Source organism: Aquarana catesbeiana, linkage group LG09 (assembly GCF_042186555.1).
Source record: "Aquarana catesbeiana isolate 2022-GZ linkage group LG09, ASM4218655v1, whole genome shotgun sequence".
Lineage (NCBI taxonomy): Eukaryota > Metazoa > Chordata > Amphibia > Anura > Ranidae > Aquarana > Aquarana catesbeiana.
In genome coordinates this window covers 100,274,903-100,300,737 of record NC_133332.1, presented here as the reverse complement: position 1 = coordinate 100,300,737, position 25,835 = coordinate 100,274,903, and the positions used below count along the sequence as shown (strand labels likewise).

The 25,835-nt window shown below is 37.5% G+C and overlaps 1 protein-coding gene across 1 annotated transcript in view; it reads right to left on the bottom strand.

Annotated features, from left to right (window-relative positions):
- Window positions 1–1,137: 1,137 nt before the first annotated feature.
- Window positions 1,138–25,835, bottom strand: part of SPRY3 (sprouty RTK signaling antagonist 3) — a 46,249-nt gene continuing 21,551 nt past the window's right edge. Inside the window, exon 2 of the mRNA XM_073599080.1 lies at window positions 1,138–15,841. Coding sequence (XP_073455181.1) covers window positions 14,872–15,744 — 873 coding nt within the window. The 5' untranslated portion in view covers window positions 15,745–15,841 and the 3' untranslated portion in view covers window positions 1,138–14,871. The remainder of the gene's footprint in view (window positions 15,842–25,835) is intronic.

Below are 25,835 nucleotides of genomic sequence, written 5' to 3'. Positions count from 1 at the left end.
TTTGCCTGTAATTCAACTTTAAAAACATTATACTTGAAGTGTACCGAATCACAACTTAGTAAGGCCCCATACATACTATTAGATTTTCTGCATATTTTTGTCTTCAAATTTACCATAACCATATAATATGAGGTCAAACCTTAAGAGTTTCAATTTGTATGCAATCAGGGAGGCCCTTACACTACATGGTTTTGGTAAATCTGAAGAAAAAAATCTGCAGAAAATCTAATAGTGTGTATGGGGCCTTAGACATCAATGTGTCTGAAAGCACCATAAGGGGTCAGTTATTGACTTCACCTTCTTGAACAAGAATATTCAATGCTTATCCTGCATGGGGAGAACACGTCACACTTTCCCAGTCTTCGCGGCTCAGTGTTTGAGTCACCACTAATCAGGTTTGAGCAATGTCATATTAGACAGAGGGAAGCATTGCAAGCCACGTGTAACTATCAACTTTTAGAGGTTGATTTACTAAAGGTAAATAGACAGTGCACTTTGCAAAGTGCAGTTGCACTCTGCAAGAGCAGCTGCTCCAGAGCTTAGTAAATGAGGTAAAGATTCACTTTGCAAAAAATTCCCAATCATGTGCAAGAAAAATAGAAAAAAATGCATTTTTGCTTGCACATGATTGGATGAAGGAAGTCAGCAGAGCTTCTGCTTATTTACTAAGCTCTGGAGCAACTGCTCTTGCAGAGTGCAACTGCACATTGTAAAGTGCACAGTCTATTTGCCTTTAGAAAACCAACCCCCAAGAGTTGATAATTACGTAGAGGTTTAGATTTTCAGTGGTGTGGAAGTTGAAAGGGGTCCTGAAAAGATAAGAGCAAGGATATTATGTTAGCTACTACCCCACTTCTACCTTACTCTTCTAAGCTATGATTCAGCTATTACTTTAATATAAATATTATTTTTACTATATTTTTTCTTTTTATTACAATAATTAATATTTTAAATTATAAAAGTAATTATAATGCAGTGCACATTTGACTGTTGCAAATATAAATTAAGAAAAATGAATATCCCCCTCTCAAGTTAATTATGATCATGATGATAATATTTGCAAAATATTAAATATAGTTTTTTTGCCTTCCATTTGTAACATAAATAAATATATTCGCAAAGAACAGAAGGCAGGAGTAATGTTTTCCTTTTTTATTATTAATAAATACTGCATTCTTTGTGTGTTTGTGTGTGTGTATACTATTGGTATTGTTAATGTACCAAAAATTAGAACTATGCTTTAATTATGGCACCATTCACAACATTATTATTCTTTAATAAAGATTTCTATACCTTTTAATTTATATATAATATATATATTTATATATATATTTATATATATACAAAAATATATCAAAGTAACTCTAAACACAGAGGAAGAGTCTGAAGTTCGGTTTCATTCGCATATAATTGTTTACATTTTTTCTTGATCATATAATATTCAAGGTTACAGTTTCTATATATTATATTCTTTTGCACGCATACACATAATGGAAGGTGCAGAGTTCAAATATCATAAAATGTCTAGGTACTGAGAGTGAAGAAAATGCTTATGCTTTTAGTGATTAGCTTAATAAGGATTAAATAAAGGATGAGGGATATTGGCAGTCCATGAATAGTTGGTAATTTTGAAGCAAAACTGGAAGTATGTTTTTGAATAAACAATACGTTTTGATATTTTTTGTAACAAACAGCACCATAAAAAGCAAAACAATATATCAATCGCTTAAAATGTCCACAACACTTGTGTCAATATTAATGTGTAAGAGAAAATTCATGTCATATTTGCATCAAAATTTGGAGGTGATTTACTGAATGGCACAATTTTGCACCTGCATTGCAAACCCATGCTTATTTTTTTGGACACGTGTCAAAATAACAAATCTATAGGGACTCAAGCTTGTCCTCGAAATCCCATCTTATGAATTCTCCCAGCCTCTTACAATTCTACCCTTCCATGACTGCGTGAAAACTGTGTATAGTTACAAAAATTAGGAAATGATCAGCACCAGTTTGGAAAGCAGAGCTATACTATGTAAGTCTAGGGATGGTTGCCGTGACATGAGTCTCAAAGAAGCCCAATTGCAATTGTGACTGCAGGAACCCAATTCGTATTCCACTGTTTAAAGTCTAGTTGAGTTAGGGTACATTTAAAGAATATAAAATAATTAGCATGGGGTAATGCAGATGTTGGATTTGTTCCATTTTGCAAATCGCACTCTTGGTCTCTCTCTCATTTACTTTTGAAGAAAAATCCTTACAGGACTTTAAACAACTGGCAGCAGTTAACAAACATATGCATTTTCTTTCAGCCTGCATTTTTGGAATCATTTCACCTTCTTTAACCATGAATAGGAAATTAAACTCAGATACAACATTACTTTCATGGCAGGCTCTGTTCAAAGGACATATGGAATTCTGTATGGACTGCTCCAAAATTACCGTATTACATAGACCCCAAACACTTTGTACATTATGAATACAGGCACACAGATTACATATAATGTTTTGGAGTATACATTTTTATTCCCAAATTTGAAATTTGGGATTATTTATAGACAGTTGACTTTTACTGTCTTCATGGCTTGATGGCAGAATTGATCTGTGTGACAGCACAACAATGCTTACAAAGAACCCCCTACTCTTACACAAAAAACTTCACCATAAATCCATCTGTTATAACTGGCTCTGTCTACCTGAGAAAGGTGAACCTTTGAAATACCTTGAAATGTCATCGTACATCATAGAGTAAAAACAAAACTACTCATTGGTGGTTTCTTCTTTCACCAAACCAAGAAAATTATTTTGAGGTTCAGTTTGCTGAAAGTTATAAGATAACTGCATTTCTTTTAGCTATCCTTGTCTCTGCCCAATGGAAGAAGCAAATAGCACCATTTATGTGTGTTTGAGACACTTGAATCCTCAGCCTATTTCAACATCATTTGGCATGGAGAAGGTCACTCCTGACTGCCACTAGATGGTAATATTGGGTGGACAGGTTACTGTCATGAAATCTGAGTTAAAGTGGGACCATGGGCAAAATGAAAAATAACATATACCGTATGGTGTTGACTGTCACTATCAGTAACCTGGCAGTTTTTGTTTCTCAATTCCCTCCAGCAACATAGTGTTATTACCTGTTTATCCTACATTATTTTTCTACTTCTTTTAAGAGGGTGAAAAAGCTGCTTGTTCCACAGTAAATGCACACAGATAGGTCATAAACCTGTAAATTGGATAGTCTTAGATAGACTTTAAATAAATGACAAATTAAAGCCTGATTTTTTTTCATCTTTTGGAAAAAAAAGATTTAAACCAAATTAATAAACACTGGCCTTTGTACACATCCCTGTCGGTGGTAAAATGCTAGTCCCAACCCCCTATAGCTGTCACTGTGGCTGGACCGTTTGGCCTGCTAACCACTTCAGCCATTGAAGGTTTCACCCCCTTCATGACCAGGCCATTTTTTGCGATGCGGCACTGCATTATTAAACTGACAACTGGGCAGTCGTGCGATACTGTACACAAATAAAATTGTTGTCCCTTTTTTCCCCACAAATAGAGCTTTTTTTTTGGTGGTATTCGATCACCTCTGCAGTTTTTATTTTTTGCGCTATAAACAAAAAAAGGCCAACAACTTTGAAAAAAAAAAATATTTTTTTACTTTATGCTATAAAACGTATCCAAAAAAAAAAAAAAATTAAAAAATCAAATGTCTTCATCAGTTTAGGCCAATATGTATTCTGCTACATATATTTGGTAAAAAGAATCCCTCCCAAGAAGCGTACATTGATTGGTTTGCGCAAAAGTTGCATCTACAAACTAGGGGATATTTTTATGGAATTTTTATTTATTTTAATTTTTTTACTAGTAATGGTGGCATTCAGTGATTTTTTAGCAGGACTGCAATGTTGCGGCGGAAAAATTGGACACATAACTGACACTTTTTGTGGACCAGTGACACTAATATAGTGATCAGTGCTAAAAAAAATATGCACTGACACTGTACTAATAACACTGGCAGGGAAGGGGTTAACATCAGGGGCATCCTTGTCTGCTAGGTTATGCTTGAATAATATACAAACACAGGGAATTCATTGTTGTCCTGCTGCTCCACTGCTGCATGCTGGGTCCCAGGCCAGCATCTTCTTTCCTTTGTGTCATTGGGAGCCAGCTGTCTTTTCCAGGTTCATTCAGCTGGCCCTCAATTACACACTACTGAGTCCACCATCCTCCAGCTGCTCTCTGTAAGCTACTGCCTCCTGGAATATTTGACTTAGATATCTCTGGAGGCTGCTGGAGCAAAGTAAACATCATTGTTGCTTAGATGAGAATGGCAGGAAGGGGCAGGTCTAAATATACAAACAAACAAAAAGTAAACAAAAAAAAGTTTTTTTTAAGATTGTCGAAGTGCACAAGTTGCAAAGATACAAAGTGGTTTACTGCAGTGAAGGTCCGGTTTGACTGTTTTCAATAAGAAAGCACAATGGAAACTGCAGACCAAAATAGAGGCTAATATGGTGCCTTCTTTGGCTGCAAAAGGATAGGAGGGTTAGTTCTGCTTTAGTGGAAATGGAAAAATAATGGATCCACTGGCAGGATCAGCAGGGCATAAAGCTATACAGTATTAAAGGCAGGACACAGAAAAACAAAACCTGCTGTCTTAATTATAGTGACAGACTGCATTATATCGTATATGTCTTTTCTAATATTACTCATAGTTGCACTTTAAGGAACAACCTGTCTCCCAAAGGTATCCAGAAATGGTGGATTTCACAGCATGAACCTGGAAAGAGACCAGGAAGTCTGTAGGCCATGCTGTGTCAAACATACCAATAAGGAATAGAAAGGTTATTCATGCTATTTCATTTTGTTCAGTGTTTAGGAAAAAAACTAGGTAAAGGATATGCTTAACACATGCAGTTATCCATTAACTTGCAATTTTTTATAGCAATTTATAAATACACAATTTATAGTTTTTAAATTATTATTTTTGGTCATTAAAGGAAATACAGTTTTTAGATAACTTTAATTTATTGGCTGTAAGTGCCTTCTACAGATATTAATAAATATTGTATTATTTTTCTGTCTAGATTGAGTTTATATATATTTTTGTAGGAAGCCATACTGCTTCTGAATTAGCTACTGTATGGTCTTATTTAGTAATATATTTATGCACAGTAACCCACAACAAGAAAAAAAATGGCATACTTTCTTAAAGTGAATCCAGACAGAAAGAGCCAATAAATAAGTGTCAGCTAAAAGGAGAATCCCCTTTCAAAGACAAAAAATAATATACTTTGTATAAAAAATGGAGGATAGGAAAAGTGGATGCACTCCCCACAACAACCAATCAGAAGCATGCACTGATTTTATTATAAGCACTAAAGAAAATACATCTACAATTTGGTTGGTTGCAAAATCTTCGCTCTAAGTCCCCTCTAGTTTTTTTACATGGATCAGAATATGTTACCAAAATAGCTTACGCTGTTTGATTACAATAAACTGGGTCCCACATTCATCATGTTGAGTTATGCATTCAAAAAAAGGAAAATTAAAAGAGGTACAGTATACAATAAAGTGCCAAATTAAATATAATTTAATACTTCAAAAAAACTGAAGTAGCTCTGGGTTAGATTATCATTTCTTTCAGGTAAAATTAGAGAGGTACTGTCAGCTTTCCTGGATTAGGCAATTAAAAGAACAGGTTGGCAGGTGGAAAAAAAAATTTGGTGGAAGTCTGCCCCCTCATGGTTCCACTAACACGTGTAATAAATTTCCTATTTTTTGTGGAAGCCTTAATTTTTGGAAACCATAAAATAAGGGGAGGACTTAATAAGATCTGGAGGGGTTTCACTGGAATAGAAGAGTGGTTGAGTACATGTGGATGGAGTTTGAGCTGACCAAGGGGTCAAAATGCTCAAAGATTTTAAAATTTAAAAATGTTGAAGTGTAGACATTTTATGAGTGAAATAAAATGAAGAACAGTAAAATTAAAAATGTGTGTGTTAACAAGGTTTATTAAGCTAAGCCATTACTATCTAAGCAAATAACCAAGGTTAATTTATCTGACCACACAAAATTTTAAAAGGATAACCCTGAATTTCTTGTGAAAAGACATTCTAACTCATTTATATATTAAAAAGAAAAATGTTTTTAACATTTAAACCGTAAAGTGTGTGGTGTATATGGCTTTCAGTGGTAAAGTTGTTTTTGATAAAGTAAATGTAAACCTTAACTGTATGGTATTCAATTTACTAAAAAACCTGTGTGTCATAAACAATTGCCTTTTTTTATAAATAATACTGTTTTCACCTTGAGGTTATCCCCTTCCAGTTTACATTCACCCCAGTAATGACTGCATAGCAATACTCAGGGCAGGCTTCATGATGGTTACAGGTTGTAAGTCTGTGTTATCTATATTGAAGTCTCCATCGGAAACCCTTGTGACAATGCAAGATCACAATTGGGAGACAGGGACAAAGAGTGGTCACCAGAGGAGAAAGTGCCTGAAAAAGGACCTTCATGGCATGATCACCAGGTATTATTATAATGAAAGCTGCAAATGTAAAAGTATTTCAAATTGCTTCTGAAATTACATTAACATGTTAAAGCTTTCAGTATATGGGATTTGAGTTTACATATACTTTAACAAAAAAAAAATGTTTATGTTATTCTGTCACAATAAAAAAACCTTTCAGAACTTTGCCTTAACTTATTGTTATTAACATTTGGTAAGTCGTCCATTTTATAACATTTTTTCACTTTCTCCAATTAGAACTTTAAAGACCTACTCTCTAGCCTGTCATTTACAATAACAAATGTTTTATAAAGAAGACCATTACATTTAATGAGAAATATTGTATCTTTGCTACTATCAAGCACATCAGCAGATAAAATGCTGCATGCAAATGAATCTATTTGAAGTGCTCTACTATTAAAGAAGCTGCAAGGTTTTGTTTAAATGCTTTGTTAAATGGCTATTCAACTTATGGTCATAAGAGTACTGACTAAAATTTTGAGAATCCTGGAATTTTTAAGATTAACTAAAATATCAGAAGCATTTTAACAGAGGTATTATAACGGAATAATAAATACAATTCTGCTTTTTTCTAATTAAATTGTAAAGTGTAATTATTTTGGTTAAAAAAACCATTTACAAAATTAGGTAAGAAAAATAAGAGTTGCATTGAAGTCACAAAAAAGAAAACTGTGACTTGAGTAAATTAACCCGTAAGTTAGACTTTCTAACCTGAGATGAGGCTACGCTGCTTGATATCTCTATGCCATACATTATCCCTAGTGCAAAACATGATATTAATGGTAGAGCACTATACTGGAGGAGCATGTGAAACAGAACTACTGTACTGATGGCTTATACCAAAGTAGTATTTTCTTATACAATGAGCATACACATAAATGCTTTTATATGACTGAAAATATGACAGTATCAGTTTATTTTTGTGAGCTGTTTACCAACAAGGTGATGGAAATAATTCTAGTTTGACAGGATGTGCTTTAAAGGTGGGTAAGTACACTTCTTCGAAAGTTTAATAAAGGCACACAGATCACTTAATATCTGTCTACATCTGTAGAATGATCTCCCTTTACATATGTGGCATCAAAAAGTTATCACATTTCAGAAAATTGGCATGCAAATTTCCAAATGGGAAATTAGGAAACCCTTAAAAAATGTGATCCATCTTTAATCCATCAGCCCTTAAAGGGTTTGCCACCTAACACTCATATGTTAGTATTAGATAGATGCCAGATAGTTGAATCACTTAATGCTTCTATGTATTTCTCAAGGAATCTAAGGCAGACTTTCCATAAGGACCCATTCCATAGGTTGACAATACTCTGCTTCTGATTATCAATCTTGCAATTTCTTGCAAAAAACAAATGAAACTTTTTGTTGTAAGAGCCTCAAATTCTGACTGGAGGCAACCACTTATTTATAGCAGTAAATAATACTTGCACATATCTGTGACTGTTTGTTAAAGCCCAACATTAGGCAAACATTTTCTTTTTTTTATATTCCCCCATCAATGCCCTCAGAACCAAAAGGAGAGATCCTAGCGGGGGGCTTGTGTAACTTCATTCCTTCTATGGGCAGGCCCATTGCAGCTGTTGACAGTAAGGGACAGGGTTATCAGCAGTGACAACACTAATAATCCTCCTCCTCAAAATATGTTACAATGGAGTTTAGTCCTTGTGCAGGGCCTTGTTCTGAACAGGGTAACAAGACTGCAGTCATTTTACTGTAAGGCATTTAGCATTGTTACCCTGTTAGAAGAAGGACCGTCCACTGGCAGAATCAAATTGAATTTTTCTTATAAAATATAAAATCACCAAATTAAAAAACAATGCAGTTTTGTTTGTATTTTTAATGTTAAATGGATGTTTTCATTGAATATAGTTCTTCTTTAAGTATATTATGCAGACTTTTCTTTACTGACCATAGAATTTCCTTAAACAAGATTAATTAATTTTTGGGGGGATCTCATGAATTGTTCTTTTTCATATGACCGTGTACATTTCTCTAAGGCCCCATTCACACCAAGTGTGGTGGGACTGCATTGAGTGGCTATTCCAAAGCAGTCCCAAAGCACTGCAAGCGCAAGACAAGGCAAAATGCGGTATGGCATGTTAACACCACAGCATTGCGATAGTGTGCGGGCAATGTGCACTAAACAAAATGTACTGCGTGCAGTCCCTTTTTCCAGCACAGTGCAAGTCACCAAGCACTGACCAATAAAACTCTATGAAATGTCACTCTGTGACATTTCAAGAAAATTTGTTAAAAAAGTGGAAGTGGAAGGTAAATCCTGGAGGCTTGTTAGGGTGAATCATTTTACCATGTAGGCTCATTTCACTACTCTGGAATCAAAAACAGTTGAGTAAAGTTTGCATTAAAAAAAAGTTTAGAACCCCCAACAGTACTAATGCAGAAGAAGGATATTATTGGATAGCCAGCCTCATTTATAGACCATAGAGGTATTTCTTCCCAACTGATGCTATTATTTTCAATCCCAACATTTTTTTTACTACATGATTTTGATTATATTTTTTCTGCTATTATTTTTATGTTAATATTACCAAAATATATTTTTCTTTTTCCTAAATTTCTCTCAATTATATGTAATAGTAAATTATTTTATGTTGCTGTTTCAAATAAAAATGTGCCTGGGAACCTAGCTTTTAGAAAACCCTCTTTGGAGCTAATATTTTTGAGTTGTAACATGCTTATGCCTGCTAACATGCCAAGTAGGAATTTTTGGCAAATGTGCAAAGCTTCTACCATCAAGACAGTTGCCATGGCGTGGTTCTCATGGATGATCAGAAGAAGGGTTGATCTGCTTCATATACTGTAGAAAGCCTCTAAGGTGCATCCAACTTTTGGAAACCATCCATGAGTACTGACATTAGCATTCATCAAAGAGAACGCATGTCTTTCCCAGGAGCAAGCCTATGGTCAATGCTGTCTGAGGAAGCACTTAAAATGCTGCCACCCATGATCCGATAAGATTATGGCTTCAGAAAACTACAACTTTCCCAATTTTGGAAGGTTATATTGCTATTTACACTGGAGAAATAACACAGGAATGTGAACTAGGCAAACTTGATCTGTTTCCCTGGTGTTGGTTCTAGAGGATACACTAAGATACAGTATTTATATGTTGGGACTGGCTCTAGTCTCTACAAATACTTTTATGCACTTGCAATGGACCAACTGCAGAAGTGCTATAACCACCATGGGTATAACAAGACCCATAATTAAGAAAGCATACGCATTAAAAAGAACATCTGCCTTTGGTGAATGCAGTGATTCTACTGCTTAGGAAATACTGCTTTTATCTAAAAGATAGAATAGTTATTGGCCCAATATGTATGTAGTAATGGTAAGTATGGAATTGCAGGAACAGCCTGTAATCTATGTTAATTATCTGATTCAGAAATCATGCAGTTTTAGGGCTTGTTCACACTTGACTACATTTCTAACACTTAACAAACGTTTCTATAGCCTTAGTATGGGTGTTAGACTCGCGTTATTGAGCTTTAGTACGGCCATTAGACTGGCATTTTACAAGCGTTAATGATGGGCTCCTCAATTGCCCTATGGGCAATTTTGAAGCATTTGATGAGCGCTCAGGCACGTTAAAATGGCTCCACAAATGCCTATTCCATTACAGTAAATAAATTAATCTTAATGCCCTGCAACTGCACCGCAACTGCCTGCCAGAACATTTGCGAGGCGTTACCAAAGACTTGAATGGGAGGCGTTGCAAGGCTTCAAAAACGTTAGTGTTGAGTCGCTTCAAAATTGAAGCCTCATGTTGAGTCAGGAGGCCTTTGAAGCCTTTCAGCGCCTCCTGACTCGACATAAGGCAATGCTAATGCTTCATATTTTAATAGTATGAACAGCACTGTGTGCTGTCTATTGTATCTTGTGCATAGGCGTTTGAGGGGTGTTTTTAACGCCTCTCAAATGCCTGCTTTTAATGCCAGTGTGAACTTAGTCTTAATCCCCTCTACAGTTTTTAAATAGCCTCTTTCAAGTAAGTGGACTTCCTGTTGTGCCACATTTATTAATAGTTACCTTAAATTGTATTTCCACTTTTGCAACTTAATGAATATAACACCTACTTTATTCTTGTTACATGTTCCCATTCACATAGCATACCCTTTAAAAATATTTCAAAAATGCTGCTTACATTTTTACTTACTGAAGAATCCTACTTAGCTTTCCCCTTCTATGTAATGTTAAGGAGGGGGCTGAGAAGTTATGTTTGCTCATCATTATCATTAATCCTTTCTATACTGTGCTGGCAAATTTTATTATCACTTATAAACTAGATGTGCAGGCTGTCTATCCCAACAAAAAGTTAAACATTTCAAGGCTTGGGTGATATATTGTATGTTAATGGGCCTAAAAAATATTACCCTTAATCTGTTCCCTGGCTGCACATTGCAAATAAAGAAACCACTAAAAAGTTAAGAAATCTTTGTTTTATATTTTGTAGGTATGCTGTGTGAATGGGAACACATAAAAAAATTGACTGCAAAGGTAAAAAGACGCGTTAAAGCTGTATTGAACTGAGAATCAAAAATCAAATATATTGCAGCTTACAAATCTATTAGGCTTTTTTCCTTCTTATTTCACCCTGGTGATCTGACCAGTAACACACCCCCTGTATTAGAGTGCCCCCCACTCTGGGCGAAAGAGCAGCATTGTCGGTCTAAGGGGAGGGGAGAGTTAGATGTACTAGCAGATTTAGATACACTAACAACATGAGGCCATACTAAGACCAAGCTAACACTGCAGTTCCACAGACAGTTACAGCAACAGTTTTTTTTCTTTTGGGATAAAGGTTTTACATGAATAAATAAAAGCAGATCATTGTAAGCACCCCCATTAGTGGTAAATGGTTTTCCCAGCACTCTTAACTGATAGATTTGTAGGACAGCTTGTTCTGTGGAAAAAAAACAGACTTACTGGCCTGATAACCAGGGGAAAAAAAAAAAGAAAGAAAGCCTAAAAAAGAAAATGAATGCAGCCATTACATCCAAGAATTGATAAGCTGCAATATAATAAATGTTTTCTTTTGGGTTTAATACCACTTTAAGAGTGTTTGAAGGCACAGGATACCATAACTTGCATCCTGCTTCTAACTTGTTAGTATAACTGGATGGAATATCAGATATGAAGCAAACTACAGCCCAGGCTGTCTAACAGACTCCTCTTGTTACTAGTCAGAGGTAGAAATGAAAAACATATAACACTTCAACTAATAGAGGAGCCAAGAGGTCAAGTTTGATCTCTAGCAACATGTAAGATTTTAGGAAATCTTTATGCTTTATTTATACACAATTAGGGAAGATATTTAGATCATTGATTACATGTAATCCCTAAACAGTTAAACTTGAATACTGGTTTAATTCTTGGTCAGCAGAACATCATAGAAAACATGGTTCCACAAGATTGGCTACATGTTTACATGGGTCAAGTGTCTTGGAGTACTCAATGGTTATGGTGAGAAACAAAAAAAAACATAAAAGGGCATAAGTACCTGCCAGCAATCCCAGACTTTCCAGGTCCTGTTGGCAGAGGAGGGTGAGTTTTTACCCTCAAAACTTTTTATGTGCAGAATTTCATTTCAGCTAGGCTTTATGTGTCCTAAAATCTAAACTTGGATTGTTGAAAAGAAAAGTGTCACTCATTTATGGGTCTGAGAGATAAACGATGATGATTTGCTGGAGATAAAATACTGCTCAGATGGTGGCACCATTCACGTCACAAGAAATTACTTGTTTTCCACAGACACCAGTGAATGATAATCTCCCAAAAAGGGCCATTCCTTGCTTCATAAATGGGCTGAAAGCTGCTGTTCTCTTTTGACCTGCAATCTGCAGTGCATTGTTGTGGCACATTGCCATGTAAAGCTTCATTATTTTAACTTATCCTACGCTACTTTGTGTCTGTCCCAATTTATTCGAAAAAAGCACCTTTATAGAAGATTATATAATCCTATTTACATAAACCTGCATTCAGTGACCATCCCCCTTGTGGCACTGTACCCAAGCCTGTCTGCAAAGCACTCACTCTCTTACCATCACCCCCTGCAACAACTTATTAGGTTTTATTCTGTTAAGTCCCCTCTGTTAAGCAATGAGTATTCTCACATATCGTCAAGGGCATATATTTTGCACAGTGTTAAAAGTGTGTCTATAATTTTAGAACTTCACAAAACAGATGGGGTCCAAACATGTGGTCTTAGAAAAGGGATTTTGTTGGCTGGGTGAGGACAGTAGCAAGTGTTTACAGCAAGGGCCCATGAACCCTTGGGGATACTATTACTACTTCACTGACATTGTCTAGTACTTTCCAAAAACAGAAGGAAATTGTAAATTTAATGTAAATTATTGCCTCAATACCTTCACGGTTACTATTTGAAATAGGCAGAGATGATTCTAAATAGTGGAAAGAGCATTGACATGCCCCAGTAACCCCTGGTAATAAATTTAGCAGGCAGAACAATACATTTCTATTTCTAATTGGTTGTTCGGGGTTACATTAGTTTTCATGTTGCTCTTTGCCTTAACAAAGGAACCCAGGTAATTCCTGAGAATATAAATACTTAGACCATGCTACAGATTTTCTACATCTCTTAAAGGGAACCTGTCAGGATACAAATTTAAGAATTTATCACTGTTGATTGTTTTTGAAGGGCAAGATCCAGGGTAGACATTATGCTATGCTAAACCATTTAGAAGAAGCATGTGTCTATGAGACATCCTGACATCTAATATACAATTTTGAGACAAAAAAAGATAATGATTATAGCTTTTGAGCTTGCAGCTTCAATAACAGGTCAGTAATGGCAATTGCCGTATATCTATCTTCACAGATTCCCTTTAATTGCGCATGTTTTTATTTCTACATATGACTTAGTTGAGTATTTCTAGACCTTTGACTTTGGGTTTTCCCAATGCAGTTTCTTTTCACAGACCTATAAAAATTATACATTTCATTTATTTAGCTCTATTCCCACAGGTAATTCAAAATAATGCTCATTATTCCATCAACTTATAAATACCCCCTCCCCGTCCTCACCTCAAGTGGTATATCTGTCCATTCTGGACTAGCTTATAAATCTACCACACGATACACCAGCAAGGCTAAACCCACAAGGTTCTTAGAACACAGTGGGTATCAATATAAAAAAGAAAAGAAAACAAAAAAAAAATATGCTGCTACCCATAACAATCAGTCAGGAGCCAGCTTTCATTTTATAACCTGTATTAAAAAAATAACAGCTGACATCTCATTGTTTGTTATTGGTAGCACTATTTTACACTAATTTTGATAAATTATCCCCAGCGGATATTAAAATGAAAGCATTCAATGTCACTTTAGAAACAGTGGCTAAAAACGAAACAAATATAATAATACAGAGGTATGGGCAAGAAAGAATAGAAACATAACCTATTCCATGCAAAATATATCTCCTTTGGTTTACATCATATCTTGATATGTGACAAAATGCATTTCACCTAGTTGAAAAGTAGTTTAATAAAGATTTCCTTCTTGAATTGAAAGAATAAATAAAATATGGCTCCCTAGCTTGCCATTGCATCAAATGTATGCTAGACGTGGATTAATCAGGCGTTAATTTTAAATTGACTAATCCAAGCATCCTTTAAATATGTTTTTTTTTTTCCTTTTCCCTGTTTGATTCATGTTGCCATTTACCTTCAATGTCTTCTATATACTGTTTTACAAGTACAGTTCCTCTTGTGATTGCTATGTCTGCTAAATTAAAGTGCACGCATTTTCATTTTTATAATAAGCTTTTGCAGTTTTGCAGTTGATCTTGGTTTTTATACTTCCTTATTGTTCCTTTCTCAACACAGCTAAAGAGTAGATCACCAAGTGCCAAGTTTGCTTAATACATGGACAGTTGTCTTGGCTTTTTTCTAAGTGTTTCACTTGTAATATGTCCAGGCAGAAGATTTCTTCAGACCGCTTTTATATAACTTCCATTCTTACACAGATGATATCCTACTCAGAGAGGTCATATGGCAGAGATCTCAATGTCATCATTACAGAACCAAAAGTCACATGGTCTACTGCAGCATGAACTTGAGGAGTTTTAGAGGTGTCTATTTAATTTGTATATCTTTATGTAATTGTATATTGTTCCACCCAAATTACATTCTGTTAAAAATATTTCTTACATTCCTGAATTGTTAATAGGGTGTTGGTAAGGCTTTCGCTGACTCTGGCACCAAGTGTTTCCAAGAAGTGGACAGCGGGAAGTACTAAAGGAGAGTAGGAAGTAGGATCATATCCATGATGGTCTTCTTAGGTCATACTGGTTTGTCAAAAGGCCTTGGGAATGGTGTGCCACTAGATGAAGATATTTTCCTGCAGACAGTGTTGGTATGATTCTCACAGCGACAGCCTGGTCTTTTTACTTTGTCATAGCCTTTCTGGCAGAGTGACAGGCAACCTTTAAGAGGAGGGTAGCAGCAAAGACAGGGCATGAAGAAAGAAAGGAAGCTCATGACTGCCCATCGAGCACAGCAGGATCCCTGGCTGCAAGAGCAGGGGTTGTCAGCACAGTTGTCCTCATCATCGGAAGAGCAATGGTAGAAGAGGCCTTTGATACAACAAAGGCAAGTTCCATACTCAATGACATTTTTGGCCGAGCACAAGCAGCGCTGGTTACAAATCCAACAAGAAGGGAGTTTCCGAACTTGTGTGCATTCATCACAAATACAACGCCCACACTCCTCACAGATGAAAAGATGGCCCATGTATCTATCTGACTTCTCCATTATCCCTTTAATAAACTGGTCTTGCTTCAGGTCACCATCCTTAGGCTGTGTCCTCATAAGTGAATGCCCTGAATTGGATGGAGTGATTCCAGTTAGTAGTCTCTGGTCTGATGCTGTGGTACTCCGAGAAACTGAGCTTATTGTACTGGAATGACTTAGATCGTGGATAAGATGTTGTGATTGGTGTTGATGACTTTGGCTGCGATGTAGATCCTGGTGATTATAGGACACCAGGTGGTCATTAGACCATTCTTGCTTTGCAGCATGTTGGGAAATGGAAGGATTAGACCAAGTCTGCATAAATGAGACAGCTGGTCGCTCCACGTAATCATTGTTTGCCCTGATGGAACGAATTTGGTCAAGGGAAAGAACCTGCTGGATGTCTCCAGTTGAAATATCCATGGCCTTGCTACCTCCTTCCTTATGTATGTAATGACAGTCACTCTTTGGATAGTAATATGTTCAAGTTGTATCTTCCATCAAGGTACATCAGAAGATCCTACAAAATACAAAATATATTTACAATGCATATGTTATATAGATGAAAGTATACATTATTGTATTATGATATGCCAAAGAAATAAGTAATAAATGTCATAATTATTAACCTTCGATAGTTTTTTTTATAAAACTTGCAGGAAAATAACTTACATGATAAAGCCTTGTTAAAAAACTGACATATTGTTTTTACACATTGACTGTATTAAATATTGCAGCTTTATAATTTTCTTTACATATCATAGGCTTCTGAGCAGAAAACAATAGTAAATTGTTGGGAAGAATGCCTCCTGAGGACCCTGGGGCAAGGGATGAAACAAAGATAAAAAAAACTACTTAGCAGGGGGTTCACCCTACTGCAACAGCACCACAAAAAGAGGCATCCAAACTAGCATTTTTAAAGCTAAACTCTGGGCACAACCACTTTCACTGAAATATGTTCCTAAATAGCCACAAAGCTTATAAATCCACTTTGCATGCATCAAATATCTTTCTAAACCCAGATATTGCCCTGTAAAAAGTAGCAGTGATGTCATCACTGTGCTGTGCATAACCCATGCAAAGAACAAAGCTGTGGGAGGGACCCAGCAGGCACACCCACTACAGGGGGAGAATACAAGACTCGTCATCCTACACAAGAAGAGGGAGCAGCAGTGATTGGTCTTCATTACAGGAAGCATCTGCATAGGGGAAATGTTTCACATTGGATTCATGCACAGATATGCACAGTGACACAAAGCCCCCCAAGATTTAAATAAAATACTGTTGCACTTGCTTATCCCACAGTGCAGCTTTGAATATTATCTCTTCCATTATGAAAGTAGAATTGAAATGCAGTTATTTCCTAGTTACTTTTGTGCATTGAAGATCATTGTTGCTTACTAGAGGAAGTATTTTAGTATAGGGGCAAGGTCAAGTTTCAAATCATAAAAAAGCCATTTTTTTTTAAAGAAATTGTTCTTGCAGTTATAAAAATATTTGATGGCTCAAAATTTGTATATGCAAGCCATTGTGTATGAAAGGAGTTTGGAGGTGCTAAGTTGATGCAGTTTTTTTTGTTTAAAAATACATTAAAAAATACCACATTAAATTTGGTCATTCACCACCTCATTTGCTCTATCTATACCTTCACCGGAATCACTGGCACTGTTAGCATCAGTACCTGTTAAAGTGTAGGTACAGTATAGTCAATTTTTTTTTTTTCATTCTGAATAAAGTAGGAGGGACTTTCCATCACTTTCCTATGTTCCACTGGGGAGACATCCCATCACTTTCTGTCCCTAGTACACAACAGGATGTGAGAGGAAACCTCAAAAAATAAGGAATTTGGACAGTTATTACAGAAACACTTATCACATTTGATGATTTACCAGTACCCCCTGTTTTAGAGATAACTATAACATTTTGCATTTCCAATCATTTTCTGTACAGGTGACAATGACTACCATAAGGAGTAGAGGTGGTAAATCTCCTCAGAAGGGACACATACAGCAGCGAAAACCTAGAGATTTTCACCCTTCCCTACTTTATCAAAAAGTGAAAAAAACAAGTTTTGGACATACATAAACTGTAGGAATTCAAAAATGTTGGTTTGTAGGCCCTCTGTATGATCAGCAGTGGATGTCAAAGGATCCTTTGCCCTGTCTTATACCATGAATATGGTTCCTCAGTTACTATATTTGGCTCCATAACAAGACCTGGACAACTATGCAACATTTTGTGTAAAAGATGTGCACCTAGTGGATAAACATAGCTTACCTAGGGATTAGGGCACCGAGGGCTCTGTGCCACAAGCCTTCTGCTACATAATATTTTCTTAATACTAGCCCTGTATATAATGCGTATTAAAAAGCACTCAGTGAAAGTTTTAACTTAACTCCGACCACAAGGGAAACACATGACCTTATCTACACTGCAGACTGCTTGGAGAAAACCACTTTATTTCTTATTATCCTGCCTGTAATTGCTTTTCCAGGCATCGCTCCCCTGAGATTCCTCCAGGAGACACTAGTGGAGAAAGTGAAGTGTCATACTACCATTTACATGGTGCTGTCTAATGCACCGGTTGAATAATCTTGTCTGCATATCTAAATGAATATGATATATTTTTCATATCCATCAGATTATAAAAGGACGCATCACAAGCAGTTTTAATATTAAAAAACAGACACATGTCCTAAACTTCCCTTCCAGATAAAGTATTCATTTCACTATACCAGTTCAATTTTTGTCTTTTGTTTTAAACAAAATAGCTGTATATTTCTACAAAAATATCCTAAGAATAAAAAATAGGGGGGTTTCTAATATCCATTTGATGATTTTGTTCAATGGACAATTTATTTCAAATAAAATACATCCTTTAAATATAATTATTTATTTAAAAGTTTTAAATGTTTTTTTTTTTTTAAATGTAGTCGGTATCTCTCATTTATACATTTTGACATTAAAAGCAAGCCACCGGGTATGTTTAATAGAAGCCTGTACTAAAAGAAATTCATGAGCTGTCATTGTTGACCTTTTTCTGAACATGCTAGTTTCCTGGCTCTTAAAAAAGTTGTAAAGGCAAAAGGTTTTTTTATCCTAATGCATTCTATGCAATAAGATAAAAGGCCTTGTGTGTGCAGCCGCCCCCCTCAGCCCCTCTAACACTTACCCGAGGTCCCTCTCTGTCCAGCAATGTCCACAAGTTTTTTAGCTGTCCAAGATGATTGGCTGAGAGACAGCAGCGATGCCATTGGCTATTGCTGCTGTCAATCAAAGTCAGTTAGCCAATCAGTGAGAGAGGGGCAGGGCCGGGGTGGGGTTCCATGTATGAATGGACACATGGAGCTGTGACTCGATTCGGGTGCCCCCATAGCAAGCTGCTTGCTGTAGGGGCACTGAACAGGAGGGAGGGGCCAGGAGCACAGAAGAGGGACTAGAGAAAAAGAGGATCCGGGCTGCTCTGTGCAAATCCACTGCAAAAGAGCAGGTAAGTATAACATGTTTTTTATTTTTATGGGGAAAAACAACAAGACTTTACAATCACTTTAAGCTTTCCTATGCTCTGAGTCAGTGACCCTTAATAAGTATGAAGCAAGTAAACTCTGATGTAAGTCAGAAGTCCTAACATGAATACTTGCTCTGAGTTAGTGATGCACCAAAGGTTGAATGAAGTCTTTAGATTACAGTGGCTGTAAACTCTTACCTATTCCCAGTGAAGTGACTATCCCCAGGTGATACACAAAGATGAAACAAATCCTCCTACATAAGCTGTATCTGTTTATCTGCAGCCATTTGCCCTGTACATTTTAGTAAAACTCAGAGATCAAAAAGGATTTTTCACATTCACAAATTAGGGGGCGGAGAGCTGCAGTTCCACACTGTACAACAGCTCAGAGAGCTGATTGGAGGGAAAAGACACACACCCCTACACAGCACACAGGAACAAAATTGTGGCTCTCAAACACATTTTGTGTACTGGAGATCCCTCTCCTGTCACCTTTTTAGCTCTTGGTGTCAGTAAAACTTGTCATAAGTGACTCATGCTGGTAACAGAGCAACAAGGCAGCAGAGAGGAATGACAGTGGGGTTGATTTACGAAATGCAAATACACTGTGCACTTTGTAAAGTGCACTTGCACTCTGCATGAGCAGTTACCCCAATGCTTAGTAAATGAGCAGAAGCTCTCCTGACTTCCATAATCCAATCATGTGCCAACAAAAATGCTGTTTTTTCCTGTTTCCTTGCACGTGATTGGATATTCATTGAAAAGTAAAGCTTTACCTCATTTACTAAGCGTGGAGCAACTGCACTCTGCAAAGTGCACAGTCTATTTGCCTTTAGTAAATCAAACTCAGTGTTTTGGAGAGAGACCTCTGGGGGAATCTAGGAATCTAGGATGGAAAAGGACCTGGGGGTCCTAGTAGATGATAGGCTCAGCAATGGCAGGCAATGCCAAGCTGCTGCTAATAAAGCAAACAGAATATTGGCATGCATTAAAAGGGGGATCAACTCCAGAGATAAAATGATAATTCTCCCGCTCTACAAGACTCTGGTCCGGCCGCACCTGGAGTATGCTGTCCAGTTCTGGGCACCAGTCCTCAGGAGGGATGTACTGGAAATGGAGCGAGTACAAAGAAGGGCAACAAAGCTAATAAAGGGTCTGGAGGATCTTAGTTATGAGGAAAGGTTGCGAGCACTGAACTTATTCTCTCTGGAGAAGAGACGCTTGAGAGGGGATATGATTTCAATTTACAAATACTGTACTGGTGACCCCACAATAGGGATAAAACTTTTTCGCAGAAGAGAGTTTAATAAGACTCGTGGCCACTCATTACAATTAGAAGAAAAGAGGTTTAACCTTAAACTACGTAGAGGGTTCTTTACTGTAAGAGCGGCAAGGATGTGGAATTCCCTTCCACAGGCGGTGGTCTCAGCGGGGAGCATTGATAGCTTCAAGAAACTATTAGATAATCACCTGAATGAACATACAGGGATATGTAATGTAATACTGACACATAATCACACACATAGGTTGGACTTGATGGACTTGTGTCTTTTTTCAACCTCACCTACTATGTAACTATGTAACTATGTAACAAGTAGACACTATATAAATATGTGCTTAGTTTACATTTCATGTCTGAGGTTAACAACCACTTTAATGTAACAGCCGAGCAACTAGCATTTCCAGATGTGCATTAGGGCAGCCTTCATATATCTCTAATATTTTCTTGTAAATTTGGACTTCAGCAAAACTTTGTGGTCCTTTTTAATTTTGTAGATCTAGTAGAAGCAAGGTACTGCTCCACCAATGAAAGTTGAGATTGTATTTATCAGTATAGAAAGGTAGTTCTCCTTTGAGAGGGCCAACCTATAGTGAAGGTATGAAGTACACAGACATGCTTTAGGTCTTTTTAATTTTGTAGACATATATGTATATTATTATTGTGATGTAAATACTTTCAACAATTTGTGTTATTATTATGTTAATTTAAAAAAATCATTTTTATGTATTGGTCTAATATGCAACCATATTAGCTGTACAGGATGCAGTATGTTTGTTACAGAAACCTTGAGCTGTGGAATATGGAGACTTTCATTACTAACATCTCTTGACATAAATGAAAGGTGTCTGTTTGTCATGTTGATCTGGTGTCTTAAAGTGGTTGTAAAGGCAGAAGTTTTTTTTTTATACATTTATACAGAACATCTCAGCTCTTTTTTAAAACAATGCATTTAGCAGGGTAGAATCAGTTTTGGTTAAAGACTATTTTGCAGTTCTTGTAGTAAAGAACCCTTTCCGTATATGAGCATTCAATAACTTTTCCTCCAGTTCCAATGGGTGCTTTATTTATACAAAGTGATCATATCCCACATTAATTGTCTTTTCATAAAGAATATGTAAACCCAACATTTCACATTTCTGATATGTGCCTGCTGTACCATGTACTTGTATGAAAAAGTATCCTTTTCTCTTTTACTGCTTCCATTGTGTGAATTTCCTGGTGTTTCTGCCAGTCCCACAGCGTTCTTATTAAAATCTGACTACACTAGGCAGAAGAGCACAGTGTGGTCAGTTCTAGAACTGTGCTGGGAACTCAGCCTGCTCTTGTCCAATAATCAGACTTGTCCTGACACGCTCATTCCCCCACCTGCACAGCTATTCAACGGGAAGACCAATGTGCTGCTTTTTCTCCTCCTCCAGCCCTCTGAGCTCCTTATACAGCTGAGAACATAGGGTATGTGATCACTTATAAAAAAAGGGGAAACAAAGGTGTTTATAATGTTTTTTAGATCTATACACAAATGTTTTGCCTTTCATTTCTATTTTAAACTGAATGGGTTGTTTTACAAGGTGAGGGTTCACATATACTTTAACCACTTCCTGCCCACCCTATAGCGGATTAACGTGACACACCTGACACACCGCTACACACACCTCTACACCGATCTTGGTAAAGAGCCTCCGGCGGAGGCTCTTTACCACGTGATCAGCCGTGTCCAATCACGGCAGATCACGCTGTCAATGGGAAGAGCCGTTGATCGGCTTTTCCTCACTCGTGTCTGACAGACGCGAGTAGAGGAGAGACGATCGGCGGTTCTCCTGGCAGGGGGGGTCTGCGCTGATTGTTTATCAGCACAGCCCCCCCTCAGATCACCACACTCGACCACCAGGGATCGCCACTAGGACCACCAGGGAAGGGACAACATGTGGATGGCCAGGTATGTACCCCATGGCCATCCACATGTGCCCAATGTGCCCAATCTGTGCCAATCAGTGCCCACAAATGGGCACTGATTGGCACCATTATGTTCCAGATCTGCCAGCAATGCCCCCAATATATTTTATCAGTGCCACCTGTCATTGCCCATCGGTGCCACCTGTCAGTGCCCATCTGTGTCACCTGTCAATGCCCATCTGTGCCATTCAGTGCCCACCTATCAGTGCCCATCAGTGCCACACATCAGTGCCACCCATAAGTACCCATCAGTGCCACCCATATGTACCAATCAATGCCACTTACAAGTGCCCATCAGTGCCACCTATGAGTGCCTATTGGTGCCACCTATGAGTGCCCATCAGTGCCGCATACCAGTGCCACCTATCAGTGCCCATCAGTGCCACCTATCAGTGCCACCTATCAGTGCCCATCAGTGCTGCCTATCAGTGTCCATCATCAGTGCCCGTCAGTGCCACCTCATCAGTGCCACCTCATTGGTGCCACCTCATCGGTGCCCATCAGTGCCGCCGTATCAGTGCCCATCAGTGTAGCCATATCAGTGCCCATCATTGAAGAAGAAAACGTACTTATTTACAAAAAATTTTAACAGAAACAAAGAAAAACTTTTTTTTTTTTTTTTTTTTCGGTCTTTTTTTATTTGTTGCGCAAAAAATAAAAACCGCAGAGGTGATCAAATACCACCAAAAGAAAGCTCTATTTGTGGGAACAAAATGATAAAAAATTTGTTTGGGTACAGTGTAGCATCACCGTGCAATTGTCATTCAAATTGCGACAGCGCTGAAAGCTGAAAAATTGGCCTGGGCGGGAAGGTGTCTAAGTGCCTGGTATTGAAGTGGTTAAAGGAGAATACATTCAGTTACCAACTAAAGACCTCCCCATAGCAGTTTTAATGCTACAGGATGGCTCTCTTGTGCAGAATCACATACAGCGGGTAAAATAAGTATTGAGCACGTCACCATTTTTCTAGGTAAATATATTTCTAAAGGTGCTATTGACATTAAAGGGGTTGTAAAGGTTTGTGTTTTTTCACCTTAATGCATCCTATGCATCCACACAGTTACCCTTTGATTGCCCTAGATGTTTAACCCCTTCCCAGCCAGTGTCATTAGTACAGTGACAGTGCATATTTTTAGCACTGTTAACTGTGTTAATGCCGCGTACACACGACCGGACTTTACTGCATACTTTGCCTGACGGACTTTTCGACGTACTTTACGACGGACTTTCGGAATGAACGGACTTGCCTACACGCGATCAACCAAAGTCCGACGGATTCGTACGTGATGACGTACAACCGGACTAAAACAAGGAAGTTCATAGCCAGTAGCCAATAGCTGCCCTAGCGTTGGTTTTTGTCCGTCGGACTAGCATACAGACGAGCGGACTTTTCGACCGGACTCGAGTCCGTCGGATAGATTTGAAACATGCTTCAAATCTAAGTCCGTCAAACTTTTGATAAAACAAAGTCCACTAGAGCCCACAAACGATCGAATTGTCCGTTGAAATCCAGTACGCCGGACCAAGTATGCCGTAAAGTTCGATCGTGTGTACGCGGCATTAGTGTCACTGGTTCTCCCAAAGTGTCAAAGGTGTCAGTTAGGTCCCACTGTCTGCTGCAATATCGCTGCTATTACTAGCATACAAAAAAATATATATATAAAATTCTCTAAATACAGTTGTGCTCATACGTTTACATACCCTGGCAGAATTTATGATTTCTTGGCCATTTTTCAGAGAATAGAAATGATAACACAAAAACTTTTCTTTCACTCATGGTTAGTGTTTGGCTGAAGCCATCTACTGTATTATTAATCAACTGTGTTTACTCTTTTTAAATCATAATGGCAACAGAAACTACCCAAATGACCCTGATCAAAAGTATACATACCCCAGTTGTTAATACCGTGTATTGCCCTCTTTGACATCAATGGCAGCGTAAAGTCTTTTGTGGTATTTGTGGATGAGGCTCTTTATCTTCTCAGATGATAAAGCTGCCCATTCCTCTTAGCAAAAAGCCTCCAGTTCCTGTAAATTCTTGGGTTGTCTGGCATGAACTGCACATCTCCTCTGAGTGGCTCAATGATATTGGGGTCAGGAGACTGAGATGGTCACTCCAGAACCTTCACTTTATTCTGCTGTAGCCAATGACAGGTCGACTTGGCCTTATGTTTTGGATCATTGTCATGTTGGAATGTTCAAGTGCGTCCTTTGTGCAGCTTCCTGGCTGATGAATGCAAATGTTCCTCCAGTATTTTTATATACATACTGCATTCATCTTGCCATCAAATTTGACCAAATTTCCTGTGCCTTTGTAGCCACACATCCCCAAAACATCAGTAATCCACCTCCGTACCTCTCATCATAGGCCTTTCATTTTGACTCCTCTCCAAATGTAGCGTTTATGGTTGTGGCCAAAAAGCTAAATTTTGGTCTAAGGTTTGAACACTGCTGATTGGCCTTCTCAATTCCTTGGGTATCTTTTTATATCCCTTTCCTGTTTTATACAGTTCAACTACCTTTTCCTGCAGATCCTTTGACAATTTGTTGCTTTCCCCATGACTCAGAATCCAGAATTGTTAGTGCAGCACTGGATGAAAGATGCAAGGGTCTGTCAGGAGTCCAGAAAGTCATTGACCTTTTATACACACACAATAATTATAAGCAAACAGATCACAGGTGAGGATGGTTACCTTTTATTAGCCATTTAAACCACTTTGTGTCAACTTGTGTGCATGTTATCAGGCTAAAATCACCAGGGTATGTAAACTTTTGATCAGGGTCATTTGGGTAGTTTCTGTTTTCATTATGATTTAAAAAGAGTAAACAAAGTTGACTGATATTAAATGGCTTCAGCCAAACACTAACCATGAGTGAAAGAAATGTTTTTGTGTTATTCATATTTTATGAAAAATGGCCAACAAATCATAAAATCTGCCAGGGTATGTAAACTTATGAGCACAACTGTGTATCCCATAGCTTGTGGGTGCTATACTGTTTGCGTAAACCAATCTATATACGCTTATTGGAATTTTCTCACCAAAAACATGTAGCAGAATACATATTGGCCTAAATTTTTGAAGAAATTTAATTTTTTTACATTTTTTTAGGCAGAAAGTAAAAAATATTGTTTTTTTAGAAATTGTCAGTCTTTTTTTTGTTTATAAGGAAGAAAAAAAAAACGCAGTGGTGATCAAATACCACCAAAAGAAAGCTCTGTTTGGGAAAAAATCACATACATGTTATTTTTGTACAGCGATGCATGTCCGCGCAATTGTCAGTTAAAGTAATGCAGTGCTGTATCTCAAAAAATGGCCTGGTCATGAAGGGGGGTAAATCTTCCAAAGGTCAAGTGGTTAAGTATAGCTAAAGCCAAAACTTTTTTTTTTTTCATTTTGAATAGACTAGGGGACACTTTAAACTGCTGTCAGTTTTTGGGGTTTTTTTGCCATCTGTGCTTCATATAAGAGATTTCCCTTTATTTCCTGTCTTCTTGTCTCAACAGGAAGTGAGAGGATATCTTTCCAGTGTGAAGGAAAATCCCTCTTAGTTGTCATGGGAACAAGTGTCTGCATTGGAAGGCCTCGTGCACTCAGGACGTTTAAAAAATGCCAGCGCTACTGCCAGGAAAAAGCAGCGTTAAAAAAAAAACACGTAAAAAAGTGTAAAAACACTCCCTAGAATGTAAAAACGCCTAAAAATGCCAAACGCAGCTTAACGAGGCTAAGCGCTTGTTACAGCATTTAGCAGTTTTTTGGCGTTTTTCTTTTT